The 21,180-nt window shown below is 37.7% G+C and overlaps 1 protein-coding gene and 1 long non-coding RNA gene across 5 annotated transcripts in view; one reads left to right on the top strand and one right to left on the bottom strand.

The window, feature by feature from the left end:
- Nucleotides 1–240: 240 nt before the first annotated feature.
- LOC138010933 (uncharacterized) overlaps nucleotides 241–21,180 on the bottom strand; it is a 22,436-nt gene continuing 1,496 nt past the window's right edge. Inside the window, exons 1-2 of one of the 4 annotated variants that reach the window (XR_011124599.1) lie at nucleotides 8,026–8,151; nucleotides 241–3,216 (exon numbers count right to left, since the gene is read on the bottom strand). Coding sequence is in view for 2 of the 4 variants with exons in the window: in XM_068857941.1 (XP_068714042.1) it covers nucleotides 2,670–3,216; nucleotides 16,757–16,788 (579 nt within the window). In the remaining 2 variants the exon portion in view is untranslated. Of the gene's footprint in view, nucleotides 3,217–8,025; nucleotides 8,152–15,052; nucleotides 15,184–16,756; nucleotides 17,190–21,180 lie in introns of those variants that run through there. The other 3 variants (XM_068857941.1, XM_068857942.1, XR_011124600.1) reach the window with 3 other exon arrangements.
- Nucleotides 16,196–21,180, top strand: part of LOC138010934 (uncharacterized) — a 7,137-nt gene continuing 2,152 nt past the window's right edge. Inside the window, exons 1-2 of the long non-coding RNA XR_011124601.1 lie at nucleotides 16,196–16,396; nucleotides 16,497–16,633. This is a non-coding gene — a long non-coding RNA (uncharacterized lncRNA). The remainder of the gene's footprint in view (nucleotides 16,397–16,496; nucleotides 16,634–21,180) is intronic.

Genomic DNA, 21,180 nt, shown 5'->3' on the forward strand with positions numbered 1-21,180 from the left:
TGGATCCCTTTGTTTTTTATGGTCAGGGTCCTTTGTTTCTTTTGCATCGTTCTTTGTGTTCATTGTTTTCTGAACCAATTCCGAGAGTTGTTCCGAGAGCTGCGTGGCGGCCCTGTTAAAAGGGCGTTTTGGAAAACACGGGGTGGGAGTCTCCGCCACCTCGCGCTGAAGGATCCTTTAAACAGATGTACTCCGCACAGTAAGCCACTTCATTGGTTTAAGAAAGTTGACGTTCGACTTTATTGCAAAAAAAAAAACAAAACAAATACATCATTGCAAAAGGCACACAAATGAGCTCAAAAGACGACAAAATGACCAATATTATAAAAGTTATATATATATGCTTAAAAACACTAGAGAAATTTGTAATCTTATCGAAACTTCACAAACTAGATGACCAAACATCTTTAACTATGTTTAAAATATCATTATTTCTAAGAAAATATCAAAAAATACCCAGTTTAAACACTATCTAACAAATCTACACCTTAATGATGCGTTAATCAAGTATGCTTAAGATGAACATGTTTTTCAAGTACTTTCTGCTATGTGTAGTGTCTCTCTTAAGGACGGTGCTTGCTAATTGAAAGGTATTTTTGCGCGGTTTACGAATATGCGGGAAAAGCAGATTTAACCAAGTGTTATTGAAATCCAAAAAGAAAATTGGGGAACAGTATTTGTAAAATGCTTTAGCAATACGAAGCAATGTCTAGCGTTCTTTTCCAAATTGAAGCTTATTATGATTGTCTCTGAACAAGGCACGATTAACTCCAATGTTCTTGTTGGATACCAAGAGAACTTGCTAAGTTGAGAACTTGGTAAGTTTTGCTTTCTGTGCGTTGTTTATAACCGTGCACTACCCATAGGAAATCCGAGTATCTCAAGATGCGCAGAACGTATGTGCAATAACAATGGAAGGCACCGTCCTTATCTCAACCGAATGGAGCGGTTCGTTATGTAATGTTTAAAAAACGAGCAGCAGTGTTTTATCGAGCTTAAAAACACGAGGGTCAGCCAAGTGTTTTTAGACCCTAATCCAAAGGACAATAACATTGCTGAACAGCATTTAGAGACGGACCAAAGGATTGATTGGGATTCTGCTGAACGCATGTGCGCTACGTGCAGTTCTTTTTTCTTACTGCGCCTCGTGAGTCCACAACAAAATTACCACTGTGATGACGAATATCGTTGTCGATAAGAGTACAACTAACGCTGAACCATTTTCGATTTGTTTAAACTACCTATGGATCATACAGCCTCGTTCCCAGGGTCTCTCATCTTAACGACCCTGGGAACGAGGTTGTGGATCATACTGAAAAAGCTGTTTTTTTTTCTTTTACTTAGAGCAGACACCACTAACCGATGCTTACAATTTCCGGCACCCTACAAACTACTTATCAAAGACATCAACAGCAGGATGACCGAGACGATCGGCCTCTTTTGCCAAAATATACACACAGACGTATGAATAAAATGATTCCAATCGCACCAATCACCAGCTGTTTAAAATCTGCAGGGCTTAACCAACAGTCGACCAACAACATTAGGAATTCGTTGACCACTCACATCAACGACAAGTGTATTTATATCATAAAAGTAAAGTAAAGTAAAGTAACCATATTTAACGTCGATAACTCGTAACAGTAATTAAACTGACAAACCTGAGGTCGACTGTGCGCTCATTTTACTCCCCCCTCACCATCAGTGCTCCGTTTTAGCGGTATTTAAAGCTATTTAGCTACACGGAAAGGAAAGAAGTCGAAACAAGGATGCGAGATCCAGGAATCGAACTCAGGACCTCATACACCAAGGCCGCACAATAGCCGACTGTGCCATCCTTGCTCCTAATCATATACTGCTCTTACACTAAAAACGACGTTTCCCCAGGTTGCCGAAACATCAGTCAATGTTACCTAAGACAGTAGTCCTTAATATTGCACTCACTCGCTTAAATAGTGTTAATCACTAGTAGTAATCTCGGATTATTGACGTGCGTTCGACAGTCCCTTTGGAAGCAAAGAAGAAAGGGTAACGGAAGAAACAATATTATAAGACCGAATCATGTGATGGGATTAAAATACTTTGCCTTTGGCTAGACTCTGAATCACAAATGAGTGTGGAAATAAAAGGAATCGAGTAACATTGTAAAAGGAGCGACTTCAGAATGCCTTGCCACTATTGCCTTTTTAAAGCAGCATCGTTTGAAGAACGAGGAATATCTATTATAATGACAAGTAGTGGCCGGGTATTCTAGAGTTTCGCCGACGTGTGCTGCGTCACAAAATCTATCCAAATATCAATTCTTTCGGAATTGTGTGAAGGATTATAATTAATGAGGAAAGTCCCTTGCCAAAAATCAGAGTGTTCAATCCAAACAAACAATTTGCGCTATGACGTATCAACGCACTATGACGTCATTCAAGATAGCGCTGAAAAAGCAGACGATCCGTGCGAAAAATGAAAACTTCCTGAAGCTTCCCCTATGCACAGGACACCCAAATTTACAAATTTCTTTCTCCTCTCTCCTTCTTTCTCCTAATGTCGAACGCAATTAGTAATTAATTAATATAATGAATTTTATTGCTATTATTATTACCATTTGATTTTTATTGTTATTGTTGTTGTTGGTCAGTGAGAGGTACCACTTGCCTCGTAAGTTTTGAGTTCTATCAGTTTATTTCCTCGGTACTGTAGCAATGCTCTGTTGGCTTTTTCGCGTTCCCCATAGAAGAGATTAAATTGGCTTCGCCTTCCTGGAAATCTGGGAGTAGAATTGGCGCCTGTGCTGCTGCATATCCGTCACCTTGTTCCTGCACAGACAAGCTGCATCCACTAGTGTTATCGACGTAGTTCCTATCACTTGCGTGCCTGTCATTTTCTGCTCTGTGGATGTTTAATCCATTGGCTCCTTCAGCAAGAGGTTCCTCTTCATGGTTTCCAGGTAATCCGTTGATCTGCTGGGCACCAGAATACACCACAACAATGACGCTAAGCCCGTTGGCTTGGTTAGCACCTGCCCCCATACCTTGGCTCTGTTCGGTCGCCTGCCAAGCGCCACCATCACCAGAGTAAATTGAGCCCGCGGTAGCATTTGTTTCAGTTTGAGTCAAGCTGCTGGTCTGATTGGCAGCTGTTTCGGTAGGGCGGACCGGTATGGTAGAGTATCGACCATCCCTACCCTCGGTCATTGTGAACCCATTCGCCTGATCAGAGCGACTGGAAAATAAAAAAAAGAACATTTTAGACTGAAGTAAGACTCGCTATGGTACGAAAAGTTAATAATAATAATAATAATAATAATAATAATAATAATAATAATAATAATATTAATAATAATAATAACAGCTATTGAGCTGAGTAACGCCAAAAAACCAAAATTGCCCAGCTGGTAATATATCAGATGTATTTATTTCAATTTGTATATATTTTTTTTTATTTTGCCCCGTCCGATACAAACAAAACAATTGATACACTAAAAGAAAGATACTGACCGAGAGGCCAATAGCAAAATCATGTGGTCCCATGTGGCTTTAAGAAATGGACATTGCCTAGATCTGAGTGCAATACTGCTACTTATAGCTTTAGTATTTCGATTTCGTCTTAACAGTTTAGAAAAATTAGATAACAATTTAATTAACACGGTAACGTTCATGGCTTCAAATTAAATCACACATGCGCTTATATCTCAAGGTAGCATTTTTGAACATGTGTAAAGCTGTTGTGACCTTTACCAGCCACAATCTTTTTTTTTATTGTAAATAACATTTTATCTCCTTACTTATTTTAATTTTATTTAAGTTTGAATGATACGTTTCAAATATGTTGACTAAATTTTAATTACTTTATTTGTTCATGATTTAAAGGCAATTAACACCAATTCATCTGTAGATTAAGCACAAGACGCAAACAGTTCATTGATAACCCAAAAATCCATTGTTACGCAAAAGCCTGATTGGCGGAATGAAGAAACTGAGTTTTTCTCTGTCCTTGTATGCGCCCATTTCCATTGGTAGGGCTAACGCTCACATGGTTCATATGGGATAGAAAACAAGCACTTCACTTTACACTCTAATCAGTTAAGTCTGTTCAAATATAGTGCTTCACGGCCAACGTTCGCAAAAACGTAACCTTTCTTTGTACTTGTATATGTTCATTGAGGTGACTTTAACATCTTCAGTTCCCACGGCCTTCTCACGTCTGACCTTGTAGCTCAGTCGGTAGAGCAGACCCAAAGGTCGTGGGTTCAATTCCCACCCTGGTCAGAGTTTTTCTCTGTCCTTGTGTGGGCCCATTTCCATCAGTATGGCTAACGCTCACATGGTTTATATGGGATAGAAAACAAGCACTTCACTTTACACTCTAATCAGTTAAGTCTGTTGAAATACAGTGCTTCACGGCCAACGTTTACGAAAACGTAACTTTTCCTTGTACTTGTTGTAATACTTTGTCGCATACTTTGATTCTATCGTATTCATGTTTATATCATCCTTGTCAGGTGACTCAATCACACTTCGAAAAAAGTCTCTCGAGTCTGTTAATATGCTACCTGAATGGAATACCCACGTTCCTGTAGCTCTAATAAATTCGCTAGCAGTCAAACCGTAAAAAGGTAATTCATTTAAATTTAAATCAGGCATCCGGTACTACAAAAAGAAATAACGATTACTGATCATGAGTTGTGAGTAAACTAAAGTCAATGACTCGGAAAGAACTGCGAATTAATTATCATTGCAAAAAAGCTGTAAAAGTACCGGGTATTTCTGAGACAGAACGAAAATTAATCATAAAAATACGGTTTACTTGAATTGCGTATACTGGAGCAGACATCGGGAATTCAACCAAGTGGTCCTTTCAAGATGTTTTTCTTGAAGTTTTCAAAGTCCTTCGGGGAGTCAATCTTGTACGTTTGCGAATCCTCCCCTTTCTTCAAATAAATACGGCCATGGTTGGTTCAAATAAATTTCTATTTGAGCTCATTATTTTAGTTTATTAACCGAACCAAACAGTTTCTTCTTCATAGGAGTCAATGACACTGAGATTTAGATCTTCTTGTTGAGGTCTACGCCCTTGGTTGCACGGGGCCGGCGTCTTTTAGGCTCTTCAGGCTACTTGCTTTCCTTCCCGCAACTTTCTTACTGTTGGAATAGAACTAATCCCTGTCATCTTTTCTGGTAAATTTCACTATGATCTTTTCATCGGCTGATTTGTCATACCTTGGTATTGGATGTGCAGTCGATATGTCATCGTCCTTGAGATCCACTTGCATGTCCTTACCGAGATCTTTGACATACAAGACATCAATAGACCTTTTTCGCTTGTACATTTTGTTTTCCCAATACAGATCATGTGATAATACTCAGGAGGATTGGTCCTTTGTTTTGTTCATTAAAAAGAGTGCATGCAGGCATATTCACGCTTGCATGCACTCATTTTAACGAACAAAACAAAAGACCAAACCTCCTGAGTATTATCACATGATCTGTATTGGGAAAACAAAATGTACAAGCGGAAAAGGTCTATTCGGTCGGTTTAAGACCAGAAATTTCGATACAGTCTCTCCTCGAATACTGGGCGAGAACATCCATGTCTTTGGTTAGCTCCAAGGCAAGCTTTTTTGTGCCACTAAAATCTCGTTTAAAATTTTTAACGTCGCTGCATGGTAAGCGTTACCACTTTCTCATTACTTCCTTGGATCTGCTACAACGGGTCGTCGTATTTGGCAGACGTGAAGTCGACTAATTTTTGTTAAGTATCAAATTTCTCTTCAATGGAAAACAATTTCGACCGCAACGGTCTTATTTCTTCCTCCAAAGCTTTCTTAATATCTTCTATCGTAACCATATCAACAAATAAATGAGTCAAGATGCCTATACTACCAGAAACTGCCGAAATTTGGCAGAGCTATACGAAGCGTGGCAGACCGCCATGGCGCCATATGCTAATTCAAGATATCAAGATTTGCAAGATATTGCATTGCAAACTCGTGCTAGCGCACAGATTCTGTATTCATACTTATGATTATTCGAGCCATAAAAAAACCTTACGGTGAACCTAGTTTCATCTTCCTTCCTCTCTCCTTACCATTACCACCTTTGAGGTCCTAACACAATGTTCGCGAGTAGTAACAAACATCCGTAAGGTCCGTAAGTAGTGTTAAGACGATTTTGTGTATTCTGTGTATTGTGTATTGTAAGTAGTAGAAATACTGTTTTGTAAGTATTTATGTTTAATTTAAACAAATAAATAAATAAATAAATAAATAAAAACATCACTCCAGCGCGCCGTAAATTATTAAACCAAGTCTTTAATGTAATAGAAATGCGTTTTGTAAAAGACGAATAAGTACATGTTAAAACAATGGACGAAAAGGACAAAAATCGATGAGAGAGTTACAAACGACGAAATAAACCAAAAGAAGAGAGAGATGATACTTACAAAGGCTAATGACTTTTAAATAGACAAACCTTACGAACAAGAGAGCAATTGATTAGCTTTTAGTACAGACAATGCACGAAACCACGCAGGGAAGCAACAAAAAATAAGACTCTTGCGAACACACGAAAAAATATATTTGCAAATGTCAGCAACAAAGATAGTAAGACTATAGGAAGCTCATTAAGCAGGTAACAGTCAACAAAGCATGTCATGACCGGGCCAATAAACAGATGGATTAAACAAATTCAATTTGACTTCCGAAGATTGGTTGTTTAATACAGTTCAACGCAATATAAGAGGATCATTGCGCACCATACTTCAATGCACAAGTCAATCAAAAATCGTTTCGAAGACGATTTAACCAATTATTAGAAGCTGGTCTCTCATATTATATACTTACAATAACAAACTATCACTTTATTAACATCTCAAGCTTATAATTTAATAATATACATGGAAAAATACTGACTTATGACGGGCAAAGAAGGAGTGCATTTTCGCGCGTGACACGGGGCAAATTAGAGACCTTAAGCACGCATGCTTTTGAGTCGTGGACGGCAACCGGACGTGAGCTGCTTTCCCTTTTAACTTGTCTTCACACAACGACATTTACCTTGCCATGTATTTTTTCTCCATAAGGGATGATTAGTATAAATATCAGGAGACAAAACTGTCCTGGCACGCGAAATATTCTCTTCCGCTTGCCGTCCGCCTCTCAAAAACACCCGTGCTTATGCATGCTGCCTGTTCAATCATGATATGAAAAAAAAGGAAGAATTTTGGCAGCGCACGCTTTAATTTTTCTTGAAGTTCATTAACAGATTACAACGTTTGTAATTTCACTCTTTTACGAAAATATCGTCCTAAAGTTATTTAACGGTAGAGAAAACTTGTGAGTTCCATTTGTGTTGTATAAAGTTGAATAACTTTTAATACGAGTGCAAATGGAACTCAAAAGTTGTTTACAGTCACTGACTTTTGGACGATATTTTCGTTAAAGTCTGAATTTACAAACGTTGTAATCTGTTAATGAACTTCAAAGAAAATTAAAGCGTGCGCTGTCAATTTCTTGCTTTTTTTCATATTGTTTGAATAACCCTTGCATCTCATAAGAGCTCGTGCAATTTGCTTAGTTAGTCTGAAAAATTAGTTATTGAAACATATAATTATACCAAAGTGCACTACGGAGAAATCAAGGAGATGAATAGCTTGCTGTCCGCTTTTTGCTCTGCTCTCGTTGCACTGTGATTTCTTTTTCTTTTCTTTTTTTCTTTTTTTTCTTTTTGATTTCCTTCGTCTCCAGAGAAGCTGAACTAAATCAGAAATCAACGTGATTAAGTCATCTTTTGACGCCAGATTTTCCTTTTCATTTTAACACATAGGGACTAAATTCTACATGCATGCGATTTTACTATCAGCCCTGGTTTAGTTAACTTTCATCTAATATTCCTAACGATAACATTTCAATTTGCACAAATTCACTTTCCGGAGACCAGCTGTCCAGTGTGATTTAACCAAAGTTGCCTACAGCTGTAAGTATTTACTAAATGTGACGAAACGAATGCTAACCGTTTTATGTAGAACACTCACCAATACGAGGATCATGCACTGAAATCACGGCCACTATTTATCTCTGGCGGATATTTGTGAGTGTGTGCTTGCTTCTTCACAGCGTTCTTGATTTGATGATCTACTGGCCTACATCCTGTTCGTGTAATGTTTGTCTAATGTTTGTGGGAGTGTTATGCAAAGTGACCGCTGTCACATGCTTCCCGCTCCAATAACAGTTTATTTGTAAACATTTGAGGACGTAATTCGCCAGTTGTCGCTTTTTCGTCCATATATTTTCCAGTAAGTTTCTGAAAATTCGTAAGTTTTCCACTTTGCAGAATACTTTAAAAGTTCTTTATACGCAAAGCAGCTAAAAAAAGGCTTGTATAAAAAATCTTTAAAAGCTAAATCCTCATATTATCATGTTAAGTGTAAACATTATAGAGATGAATTAAATCATTTGCTTAAACTTAGCAAACGGCAATATTACATTTTTTCCGTGTTTGCATAGCCTGGTATAAACATGAGAGGGGTTGGGAGAATTCGAGACAGTTATACAAACCCGATACGAAGTCGAGGGTTTTCATAACTGTCGAGAATTCTCTCAACCCCTCGAGTGTTTATATCAGGCTATGCAAACACAGGAAAAACGTTTTCTATTGCTTTTATAAAATACTTCTCAAAGATAATTCAGCACATGAAGGAAAATACTGTTTTTTTACTTGTTGATTAAAACAGATTTTCTTGACACACGCTTACATTTCCTACCAACCAATCAAAACGCGCGTCCGACAATACAAAACCAATCAAAATTCGTGGGATGTCACAGCCCTGTTTACATACTCTTATCTAAACACGGCTCGTCAACCAAAACGTTTGTTAAAATTGGATCGGTGTGAAGTCGAATTAAGCAATTATTATTAGCTGGTTTGTCATATTATATACTTACAATAACAAACTATCACTTTATTAACATCTTAAGCTTATAATTTAATAATATACATGGAAAAATACTGACTTATGACGGGCAAAGAAGGAGTGCATTTTCGCGCGTGACACGGGGCAAATTAGGGACCTTAAGCACGCATGTTTTTTAATCGCCGACGGCAACAGGACGTGAGCTGCTTTCCCTTTTAACTTGTCTTCACACAACGACAATTACATTGCCAAGTATTTTTTCTCCATAAGGGATGATTAGTATAAATATCAGGAGACACCACTGTCCTGGCACGCGAAATATTCTCTTCCGCTTGCAGTCCGCCTCTCAAAAACACCCGTGCTTATGCTGCCTGTTCAATCATGATATGAAAAAAAGGAAGAATTTTGGCAGCGCACGCTTTAATTTTCTTTGAAGTTCATTAACAGATTACAACATTTATAATTTCACACTTTTACGAAAATATCGTCCAAAAGTCATTCAACTGTAGAGAAGCTGTGAGTTCCATTTGCGTTGTCTACAGTTGAATGACTTTTAATACGAGTGCAAATGGAACTCAAAAGTTGTTTACAGTCACTGACTTTTGGACGATATTTTCGTTAAAGTCTGAATTTACAAATGTTGTAATCTGTTAATGAACTTCAAAGAAAATTAAAGCGTGCGCTGTAAATTTTTTCCTTTTTTTCATACTGTTTGAATAACCCTTGCATCCCATAAGAACTCGTGCAATTTGGTTAGTTAGTCTGAAAAAATATTTATTGAAGATTATTTAATTATACCAAAGTGCACTACGGCGAAATCAAGGAGATGAATAGCTTGCTGTACTCTTTTTGCTCTGCTCTCGTTGCACTGTGATTTCTTTTTCTTTTCTTTTTTTTTTTTTTTCTTTTTGATTTCCTTCGTCTCCAGAGAAGATAAACTAAATCAGAAATCAACGTGATTAACTCATCTTTTGACGCCAGATTTTCCTTTTCATTTCAACACATAGGAACAAAATTCTACATGCGCTTTTACCAGCAGCCCTGATTTAGCTAACTTTAATCTAATATTCGTAACTATAACATTTCAATTTGCACAAATTCACTTTCCGGAGACCAGCTGTCCACTGTGATTTAACCAAAATTGCCTACAGCTGTAAGTATTGACTAAATGTGACGAAACGAATGCTAACCGTTTTATGTGGAACACTCACCAATACGAGGATCATGCACTGAATTCACGGCCACTATTTATCTCTGGCGGATACTTGTGAGTGTGTGCTTGCTTCTTCACAGCGTTCTTGATTTGATGATCTACTGGCCTACATCCTGTTCGTGTAATGTTTGTCTAATGTTTGTGGGAGTGTTATGCAAAGTGACCGCCGTCACATGCTTTCCGCTCCAATAACAGGTTATTTGTAAAATTTTGAGGACGTAATTCGCCAGTTGTCGCCTTTTCGTCCATATATTTTCCAGTTAGTTTCTGGCAATTCGTAAGTTTTCCACTTGGCAGAATACTTTGGAAGTTCTTTATACGCAAAGCAGCTAAAAAAAGCTTGTATAAAAAATCTTTAAAAACTAAATCCTCATATTATCATGTTAAGTGTAAACATTATAGAAATTAATTAAATCATTTGCTTAAACTTAGCAAACGGCAATATTACAATAGTCACTTTCCAAAAAAATGTAATAACATATAGCACAAAAGTATAGCGTTGCCATTGCGTACCATTTAAGCAACAGAAAACGTTTTCCTGTTTGCATAACCTGACATAAACACGAGAGGGGTTGGGAGAATTCGAGACAGTTATGCAAACCCGATACGAAGTCGGAGGTTTTCATAACTGTCGAGAATTCTCTCAACCCCTCGAGTGTTTATATCAGGCTACGCAAACACAGGAAAAAAGTTTTCTATTGCTTTTATCAAATACTTCTCAAAGATAATTCAGCACATGAAGGAAAATACTGTTTTTTTACTTGTTGATTAAAACAGATTTTCTTGACACACGCTTACATTTCCTACCAACCAATCAAAACGCGCGTCTGACAATACATAACCAATCAAAATTCGTGGGATGTCACAGCCCTGTTTACATACTCATATCTAAACACGGCTAGTCAACCAAACGTTTGTTAAAATTGGATCGTTGTGAAGTCGAATTCAGCAGTTATTAGTAGCTAGTTTGTCATATTATATACTTAAAATAACAAACTATCACTTTATTAACATCTCAAGCTTATAATTAAATAATATACATGGAAAAATACTGACTTATGACGGGCAAAGAAGGAGTGCATTTTCGCGCGTGACACGGGGCAAATTAGGGACCTTAAGCACGCATGTTTTTGAGTCGCGGACGGCAACCGGACGTGAGCTGCTTTCCCTTTTAACTTGTCTTCACACAACGACAATTACATTGCCAAGTATTTTTTCTCCATAAGGGATGATTAGTATAAATATCAGGAGACACCACTGTCCTGGCACGCAAAATATTCTCTTCCGCTTGCCGTCCGCCTCTCAAAAACACCCGTGCTTATGCTGCCTGTTCAATCATGATATGAAAAAAAGGAAGAATTTTGGCAGCGCACGCTTTAATTTTCTTTGAAGTTCATTAACAGATTACAACGTTTATAATTTCACACTTTTACGAAAATATCGTCCAAAAGTCATTCAACTGTAGAGAAGCTGTGAGTTCCATTTGCGTTGTCTACAGTTGAATGACTTTTAATACGAGTGCAAATGGAACTCAAAAGTTGTTTACAGTCACTGACTTTTGGACGATATTTTCGTTAAAGTCTGAATTTACAAATGTTGTAATCTGTTAATGAACTTCAAAGAAAATTAAAGCGTGCGCTGTAAATTCTTTCCTTTTTTTCATACTGTTTGAATAACCCTTGCATCCCATAAGAACTCGTGCAATTTGGTTAGTTAGTCTGAAAAAATATTTATTGAAGATTATTTAATTATACCAAAGTGCACTACGGCGAAATCAAGGAGATGAATAGCTTGCTGTACTCTTTTTGCTCTGCTCTCGTTGCACTGTGATTTCTTTTTCTTTTCTTTTTTTTTTTTTTCTTTTTGATTTCCTTCGTCTCCAGAGAAGATAAACTAAATCAGAAATCAACGTGATTAACTCATCTTTTGACGCCAGATTTTCCCTTTCATTTCAACACATAGGAACAAAATTCTACATGCGATTTTACTAGCAGCCCTGATTTAGCTAACTTTAATCTAATATTCGTAACTATAACATTTCAATTTGCACAAATTCACTTTCCGGAGACCAGCTGTCCACTGTGATTTAACCAAAATTGCCTACAGCTGTAAGTATTGACTAAATGTGACGAAACGAATGCTAACCGTTTTATGTGGAACACTCACCAATACGAGGATCATGCACTGAATTCACGGCCACTATTTATCTCTGGCGGATATTTGTGAGTGTGTGCTTGCTTCTTCACAGCGTTCTTGATTTGATGATCTAGTGGCCTACATCCTGTTCGTGTAATGTTTGTCTAATGTTTGTGGGAGTGTTATGCAAAGTGACCGCCGTCACATGCTTTCCGCTCCAATAACAGGTTATTTGTAAAATTTTGAGGACGTAATTCGCCAGTTGTCGCCTTTTCGTCCATATATTTTCCAGTTAGTTTCTGGCAATTCGTAAGTTTTCCACTTGGCAGAATACTTTGGAAGTTCTTTATACGCAAAGCAGCTAAAAAAAGCTTGTATAAAAAATCCTTAAAAACTAAATCCTCATATTATCATGTTAAGTGGAAACATTATAGAAATTAATTAAATCATTTGCTTAAACTTAGCAAACGGCAATATTACAATAGTCACTTTCCAAAAAAATGTAATAACATATAGCACAAAAGTATAGCGTTGCCATTGCGTACCATTTAAGCAACAGAAAACGTTTTCCTGTTTGCATAATTTGATATAAACACGAGAGGGGTTGGGAGAATTCGAGACAGTTATGCAAACCCGAGACGAGGTCCAGGGTTTTCATAAGTGTCGAGAATTCTCTCAACCCCTCGAGTGTTTATATCAGGCTACGCAAAGACAGGAAAAAAGTTTTCTATTGCTTTTATCAAATACTTCTCAAAGATAATTCAGCACATGAAGGAAAATGCTGTTTTTTTTCACTTGTTGATTAAAACAGATTTTCTTGACACACGCTTACATTTCCTACCAACCAATCAAAACGCGCGTCTGACAATACATAACCAATCAAAATTCGTGGGATGTCACAGCCCTGTTTACATACTCTTATCTAAACACGGCTAGTCAACCAAACGTTTGTTAAAATTGGATCGTTGTGAAGTCGAATTAAGCAATTATTAGTAGCTAGTTTGTCATATTATATACTTAAAATAGCAAACTATCACTTTATTAACATCTCAAGCTTATAATTAAATAATATACATGGAAAAATACTGACTTATGACGGGCAAAGAAGGAGTGCATTTTCGCGCGTGACACGGGGCAAATTAGGGACCTTAAGCACTCGTGTTTTTGAGTCGCGGACGGCAACCGGACGTGAGCTGCTTTCCCTTTTAACTTGTCTTCACACAACGACATTTACATTGCCAAGTATTTTTTCTCCATAAAGGATGATTAGTATAAATATCAGGAGACACCACTGTCCTAGCATGCGAAATGTTCTCTTCCGCTTGCCCACCGTCTCTTAAAAACACCCGTGCTTAATTAAGCTCCCTGTTTAATCATGATATGAAAAAAAGGAATAATTTTGACAGCGCACACTTTACTTTGAAGTTCATTAACAGATTACAACGTTTATAATTTCACACTTTTACGAAAATATCGTCCAAAAGTCATTCAACTGTAGACAATTTTTGAGTTCCGTTTGTGTTGTCTACAGTTGAATGACTTTTAATACGAGTGCAAATGTTTACAGTTGAATGACTTTTGGACGATATTTTCGTAAAAGTGTGAATTTACAAACGTTGTAATCTGTTAATGAAGTTCAAAGAAAATTAAAGCGTGCGCTGTCAAATTCTTGCTTTTTTTCATATCATAGCAAAATACCCTGTCTCTTACCGATTCGCAAGAATATAAACAACAGCATAGAGAAAGTTTGCTGGCTGCAATAGAGCCGTTTTTTAAAGAATGGTAATTAGTTGACACTTTCAATTTGAAACCTTCTCTTGTTCTCTGCTTGTGGACATTACATTTTTCCTGATGCACAAAGTAACAGGCGAAACCTAGTCAACCGTACACTCTACGTGGACTGATTCCAGTTTTCATTACTGTGCGAACCAGAGCATTGCTGTTTCAAACTGAAATTTGACATCATTCTGCTAAAATTCACATGACCAGCCGGCTAATCAGTGTCAACTATTCTAAACCCGCATTTTTTGAACATCCACCAAATATATGCATAACAAACCAGCCAATACAGTTTTCTTAAAAAAAAAAAATAGTTAACGCGAATAGCGATTGTCACGCATACGCCTTACCGAAGCACTTTCTAAATTTAGCCCATATCGTTCCTAGACTAAAAACAAAACAATAATGCAAGGCTGGTCGTACGGCTGAGAGGATCTCTGTCAACCAGACCATTGCTGTTTCAAACTGAAATTTGACATAATTCTGCTAAAATTCACATGACCAGTCAGCTAATCAGTGTCAAGTATTCTAAACCGGCATTGTTTGAACATCCACCAAATATATGCATAACCAACTAGCCAATACAGTTTTCCTTAAAAAAAAAAGGGATATATGTCACAGTGTCCCCCCTAAGTCTACTGCTCAATTAAACAAAAAATGTTGCGAAAGTGTTCACTAGATTGTTGGTGTGAATACATAGACTGAATGGGGCACTTCGAGACGCTTATTACGCTCATCTTATCAAGTGCAAACCTGGACTAAGTCGAAAATACGAGAAAGCAAGAATTCACCTGCGTTATATGATTTTTTGGTGGAATTCTGACAGGTTAGCGTAAATCTTGTTTTACGGGCTTGCTCACAACGGCTAGTTGCTTATCTAACTACAATGATATTTCTATCATTCATTGCTCTATTCAAGAAATACGGACCTTCAGAATCTTTTTAGTAGTAAAGGCACATTTTAAAAATGGGATCCACAGAAGTTGAAACGTGTATCATGAGAATTAAAAGTTATCCTACCTTGAAAAACTGGCCATACCCTTTCTATGGATAAATCTGACAGTGCTCTAATATTTTACAAATCGATTCGTTGTCTTGATTGTCGTTGTTTGGGGATTCTGACGGCTTGAGCCCTTTCCACATACCGAAATGTCATATGATAACCCATTGAAGTAGAACCAAGAAATCATAATTTTCCGACCATCGCCATGACGTCATCATCGTGTTTCCGGAAAAAAATAATATGGCGACACGAGCCAGAGAGAGGTTGTACTTCATGGGATGCCAGAAACAGCAAACCCGGTGTACTTTACCGACAATTGTTCCTCTTTGTTCGCAAGCATGGATTGCCAAGAAGTTTATTCCATCAAAAGGCAAATGGAAGCGCGTGCAAAGATTTAAATCTCCACGAAGTCGTTGGCCTTTCTCACCCGATGTTTTGTCGTTTCGCTTGAGTAGAGATCACTACATTACATAGGGTGAAGATGAGGTTGACAAAGTATATATTGGTGTATGTTAACCGTTGCATAATTTTGAGAATTGTAATTTATTACACCAACAAGGCAAATGGAAACTCGTGCAAGGATTAAAGCTTCATAAATCTTCACGAACTGATGCGTGTTCCGTCAAAACACAAATGATTACAATTTCGTCGAGATTCTCAAAAATCAACGGCCGAGCAAAAGTCAGTGAATAGCGGTATTTCGCGCGTCCCGTCACCCGTGTTTATTAATGTACCAACCAGAGAATTGCTATTTCAAACTGAAATTTGACATCCTAAAATTCACATAACCACTGTCCATTTTGCTGCAGTGAACAAAGTAATCGAGTAATTACCCAATAACTCAATTTATTTTGACACGCATGGCTACAACACCAATTAACAAAGACAGAGATAACGTGGATTTTGCAACCATTTAACGTTTCAATCCAGTCGGCTTAAGCCAGTATGACTGAGGTGTAAAAATTTCTTATTAGGATCCTTTCATTCGCTTTCGTGTACGTTATGTTTATCCTTTAGTGCACATGTTCGTTTGTTTTGCATCTGGAAGATGTAAGTTTCAATATTATAACCTCTCCCTAAGGGTTATCACGCATAGCTTAACCAATGAAATCCCCGCGTCCTAATTGCTCGGATACATGAAATTCTTTGTGCATTTCGTTGCACCGAAAAAAGACAACCGAGATTATTCAGGTATTCGAAGTAATAATTGTTGGTTTTTCGATCGATTTCCCTCGATGTACCAGTGTGACAAATAATTTGGAACATTGCAATGCATCTGGAAGCGCAAAAACAAAGCACAGATGATTTCAACGCGTACGATCGCATCCCCAAAAGGTGCAGCGACCTGCAGTCATGATAATGTGAGTTGTTGACAGATGTAAAACAGGATTGTCTTTCAAACAATCTTTATTTTATCCTTATGACTCGTTTTTTTATTATTAATATTTATTTTACCCTCAGCCTGCATTTTACCCCCGGTCTGCAGTCTGCAGTCTGCTGTCTGCTGTCTGCGTTTTACACTGACCGCCCAAATAACCGATTTTTCGACGGAAAATTCATCCCAGAGGATAAAACTATTCACTGGACATGTAATAAAGGTAAATATGTTCGAGCGAAAGCGAAAACAAGCGAATATTTTGACGGAAAACCCAATAATGTGAGATCAAAGGAACATGTGGTGAAGACACGCAATTGCGGCATCGCTTCGACAATAATTTTACCTTTTCAGCGATTTTAACTCTTGAAATTCCATTCAATCCACCTGGTCTAGTCTTTGAATTCACTATTATCGTTGCCCTGCGAATCTTCGGTGTTCTACATAACAGCACACTTGGTAAAAGACGACTCGACGGGCGACAGATTGTTGTCGATGTTGTCGCCTGTCTTGTTCAGTATCCAATTGATTTGCCATTATTGAGCTTCATAAGGGTATATTTTGTTCAAAGATCCACTAAAACGCCATTCGTGCTACATGACTTTCGACGCCATTGCCGGTTAAGTTAATCGTTATAATGTGTCCACCAGAGAAATCTACGCATTTCCCACTACCCTCTCGATCCTAAGAAAATACGCGCAGCAGGGCTCTATGCACAAAGATACCACTTAGCAGGGGAGTGACAGGCAAGACTTTTACCGACACGGGAAAAAAAAAACTAAAAAAAATAAAACAAACAAACTAAACGGCAGACCTCGACTGGGTTTGCCATAAGGCAACCCAGTAAAAACGGCAAGGCATATTCATAGTACTGGGATGTGACAAAATTAAATTTGAAACGTTACATAAAAACATTCATGTTAAACAAAAAGAAAGAAAAAGTTTCGCGCGAATGGAATCCCGCTTGCGCATTCAGTTTCGGTCTTTTGTTTTTGATCAAAAACGTTTCAAATATCATCAATCGAGTTTGCCACGGCATTTCTTGAGGACTTTAAAGTTCTTAATTAAACTGTCAGGTGTTAAGGCATGCTCGACCCTGAAATGTTTTCCAATTACGGAATGTTTATGTTAGACCGTGCAAAACGCTTGTCGCTACGCAAGATTTCTTTCGCAGGAATGTAAGAACTTAAAAGTTTTAAAATTGAAATTTCCCGAGAAGCTCATCGACTCAGCTATCAATCGCATCCAGCATCCTACAGACCCAGTTCAAACACCATCTGACAGCTCTGTTCGGATTACGTTGCCATTGAAAGATCAGAAATCGGCTGACGTTGTTCGCAAGATAACTTGGCGACCTCGGAACGAAAATTAGTCAGCAACTGCAGCCAGTGTTCACAAGCAAAAAGATCATTGATTATCTAAGAATTAACGGAAGAAAAGCCTCCCATGATAAACCAGCAAAGTGTAAAACTATGAATTCACATGTGATTTGTGCGATGCAAATTATATTGGTTACACTTGCCGGCGTCTCCATCGACGCGTAGAAGAACATAAACATGAATTTATATATATTATTTTCTTTTTCTTTTTCTTTCTTTTTATTTAACATGAATGTTTTCATGTAACGTTTCAAATTTAATTTTGTCACATCCCAGTACTATAAGTATGCCTGGCCGTTATTTTTTACTTGTTCGATCGACAATGATGACACGAAGTAGTCGAAACGTCATGTTACTTTCCTCTCGTTAATTTTCTTACTTAACTGATAATTAGTCGACAATTTCAGTATACTCAAAACCAGAATAAACTGCAACAACTTAGAATCGGACAAACTAACGATTTGCGATACGGAGACCTGTATGAGCTTTTACACTCGTGGCTAATATTGTACTTGGAACGAGATAGATTGATATTCTGTATTAGAACAGGTAACAAGCAAGCGAATACAAGCAATCGGTCGTTGTTATATCAGACCTTCACGGATGATCGCGGCAGGTGATGTCGTGTAAGAATGTCGTGTCATGTATGAAAATTTGCATTAGGTCCAAAGTTGTTGACAGGACATCGAAACAGGTAAACTGCGATCGGCCACTCCTTTAGGGAGCAAGTCAAAACAATGTCCTTTTTCTCCACATGACGGCCGTGAAAGCAGAAATATGTGAGAAGAAAGCGCCTCAGTGATCGCTGGTTACTCGTCGGGGGAATCCCCTCACTGTTAATAACTTTTCTAATTGGTTGATTATTTTGGAAGCTCTAATTGCAAAACAATCCCAAGAATGTCACTCATTCACACCAGTTTTATCAGTGTTATGTGTAATTACTAAATCATTTCTCAGTTAACTTTGAACAGCGGTTGTTTTCCCAACATAACTCTTCCTTTCTCACTCCGTTCGAAAAATATTTAGGAACGCTCAGCCTCAGCTCCAAAATTAGACGCGAAAAGAGAAAAGAAAAGAGAAAAGTGAAGGGAGTGTATTACGTTGTCTGGGTTCTCGTGGTTTTAATACAATTAATTTACTCTTAAGCCTCACCATAGTTAGTATGGCTTCACAAAAGGGCGTTGTTTGATGGATGCCGTGGAGCAATGATCCGTGAGATCGGAGAAAGCTATGGAATATACGGGAATTTTGGAGAGCGGTTTTAGCTATAGAACCTGGTTAAAAGAGCTGCTGTGTTGATATTGAATTGATCGGCAGTGCACTGATGCCAAGTACAAGAAACAAGAAAGGAAAACTAGATGCTCTTCATGGGAATATTAAAGGAGATTCGGTAACGCTCGTTTGTACCAATCCAGCTTCGCCTATGCTGTCGTAGATGGCTGAAGAACTATATGCAAGTAGCAAACCTAAATCTCTCCGCTGTGGTAAAACTACTGGATATAATCGATGTCTTTTGCAGACATAGAAAAAACAAAATCGAACAAAAAATACAAGAGAATATAAGTTAAAAGGAATAACTGTATTGTGTACAATAGTAGAAATAATTGTATACATATCTACAAATTACGAATGACGTAAGGAGCATACAAATTTAAAAAGATATAAATACAACACTGAATACTCTAAGTAATTAAAATCTATTCATATATTCGTGAGTCATAATGAACAGAAAGGACAGAAGTCATCGAGAGAAAGGTTTAATTTAGATAATTGTTTTTTGAAAGTCTCGAGATCCTCAACTTAATGAACTTTTGCTGGCAAATTCTTTCAGGTGCGACTTATAAAATAATTGAAAGAATTACTTTTACAAATTAAAGCAGAAAATGCGAAATCACTGGCTGAAGCTTGAAACGTCAGCTTTTGATTTCCTCAGTTACGGTGGTCAATTAACCATATCAACTCAGTTGATAAATCAAACTACATGCAGAAGGCGCTAACCACATAGGCTTTTTCGAGAATTACCCCGCCTGTAGCTGAAGTGATACTATGAAAAACTCAATTTCTGTTATTCAATTGAGAGACAGTTTTCTCTTCCATTTTTCGTTTTATAATTCTCATCTGCTTTTCCGTTACATGTTTTTAAACTGTTAGTGAAAAGTCTACCGTGCTGTATTAACTAAACGAAGGCTCACCAGATAAACGTATAAACTACGTTTTTCGGACGTAAAATCACCTGCCTTTAACTTGAGAACCCGCGCTTTCTCCCCTTAATTGGCACGTCCTTGAAAATAGTAACACTTGAATTGGTAGGTATTAGTACAGTTTGCACAAGAAACGGCCTTCGCTTCCTTAAGCGGTGTTTTATCGTTTATAACGGGAGATATTAGCTTTTATTTCGTAATGCTACTAAGTGCGTATTGGTAATGTCAACAAAAGTAATTAAATAAAGGAAATACATATGATTCCTATAACACATAGAAGTCGTCTTTGATTTGATGGCCAGTTTTCTACCAGAAGCAAGTGTGGACTTTAATGAACCAAATATCAAAATTGTAGCAAAACAAATTAAAATGCTGAGTATTGATTAAGTTGCTATGTGTTTCGAAAACAAACTGGGTTTCAGCCTTGTCAACGCAAGTCGCAAGTACGTCGCACTTGGCTTTAAATTTGCCAATTTAGGGTCCGGTTTGCTTTCATTGTTTCGTTAATGAGAACTGAGAGTTTAGCGTAGGACTTTTCAGAATTGTTTACGTTACGTTTATTGTAATGTTCGACACGTCACGGAGCTTCCAAACGCGCACCTGCCCTTGGGAAATTTAGCGCCCCCTGGGCGGCGCCGCGGTGTACACATAGAGTTTAGTAGTTCGATTTGTCATTGCATATAAAGATTAACTTTCACAGCTGCCAGACTCACTATCCATTTGCAACAGCTAGAGTTAACACGCAGCTTCTTGCGCGCCTCAAGCTCAACAGGCTGTGTCATTGTTAGTAGAGATGGATAACATTCCTGGCTTGATTTCCGTGTTTCACTTCCCCACCGACGCAGCAACACATTTTCTTTATAAACTAAACTGCTTTACCCATTTTTACAAATTAAAGCATCCAGGAATCTTCCATTCTTTCCTCTTGATTCATTAAAATATCTGAATAGAAGTTTCCAATAATAAGGGAATTGTGATGATATTTGAAAGAACAGTTGACAAATGTCATAACCTGCGTAGCTGGTGGTATTAGGGAGTTTAAGATCTACGACGCGACGGCAACGAAAACGTCATAAATTTTGCATATTTAATGAGCAAAAATAATAGTTTTGCACGCTCTGTACGTGCATTTTTTATTTTTGTACATTTTTTTCACGTTTTTGGCAAATCTGCGACGTGAAATGACCAAT

Source organism: Montipora foliosa, chromosome 7, assembly GCF_036669935.1.
Source record: "Montipora foliosa isolate CH-2021 chromosome 7, ASM3666993v2, whole genome shotgun sequence".
NCBI lineage: Eukaryota > Metazoa > Cnidaria > Anthozoa > Scleractinia > Acroporidae > Montipora > Montipora foliosa.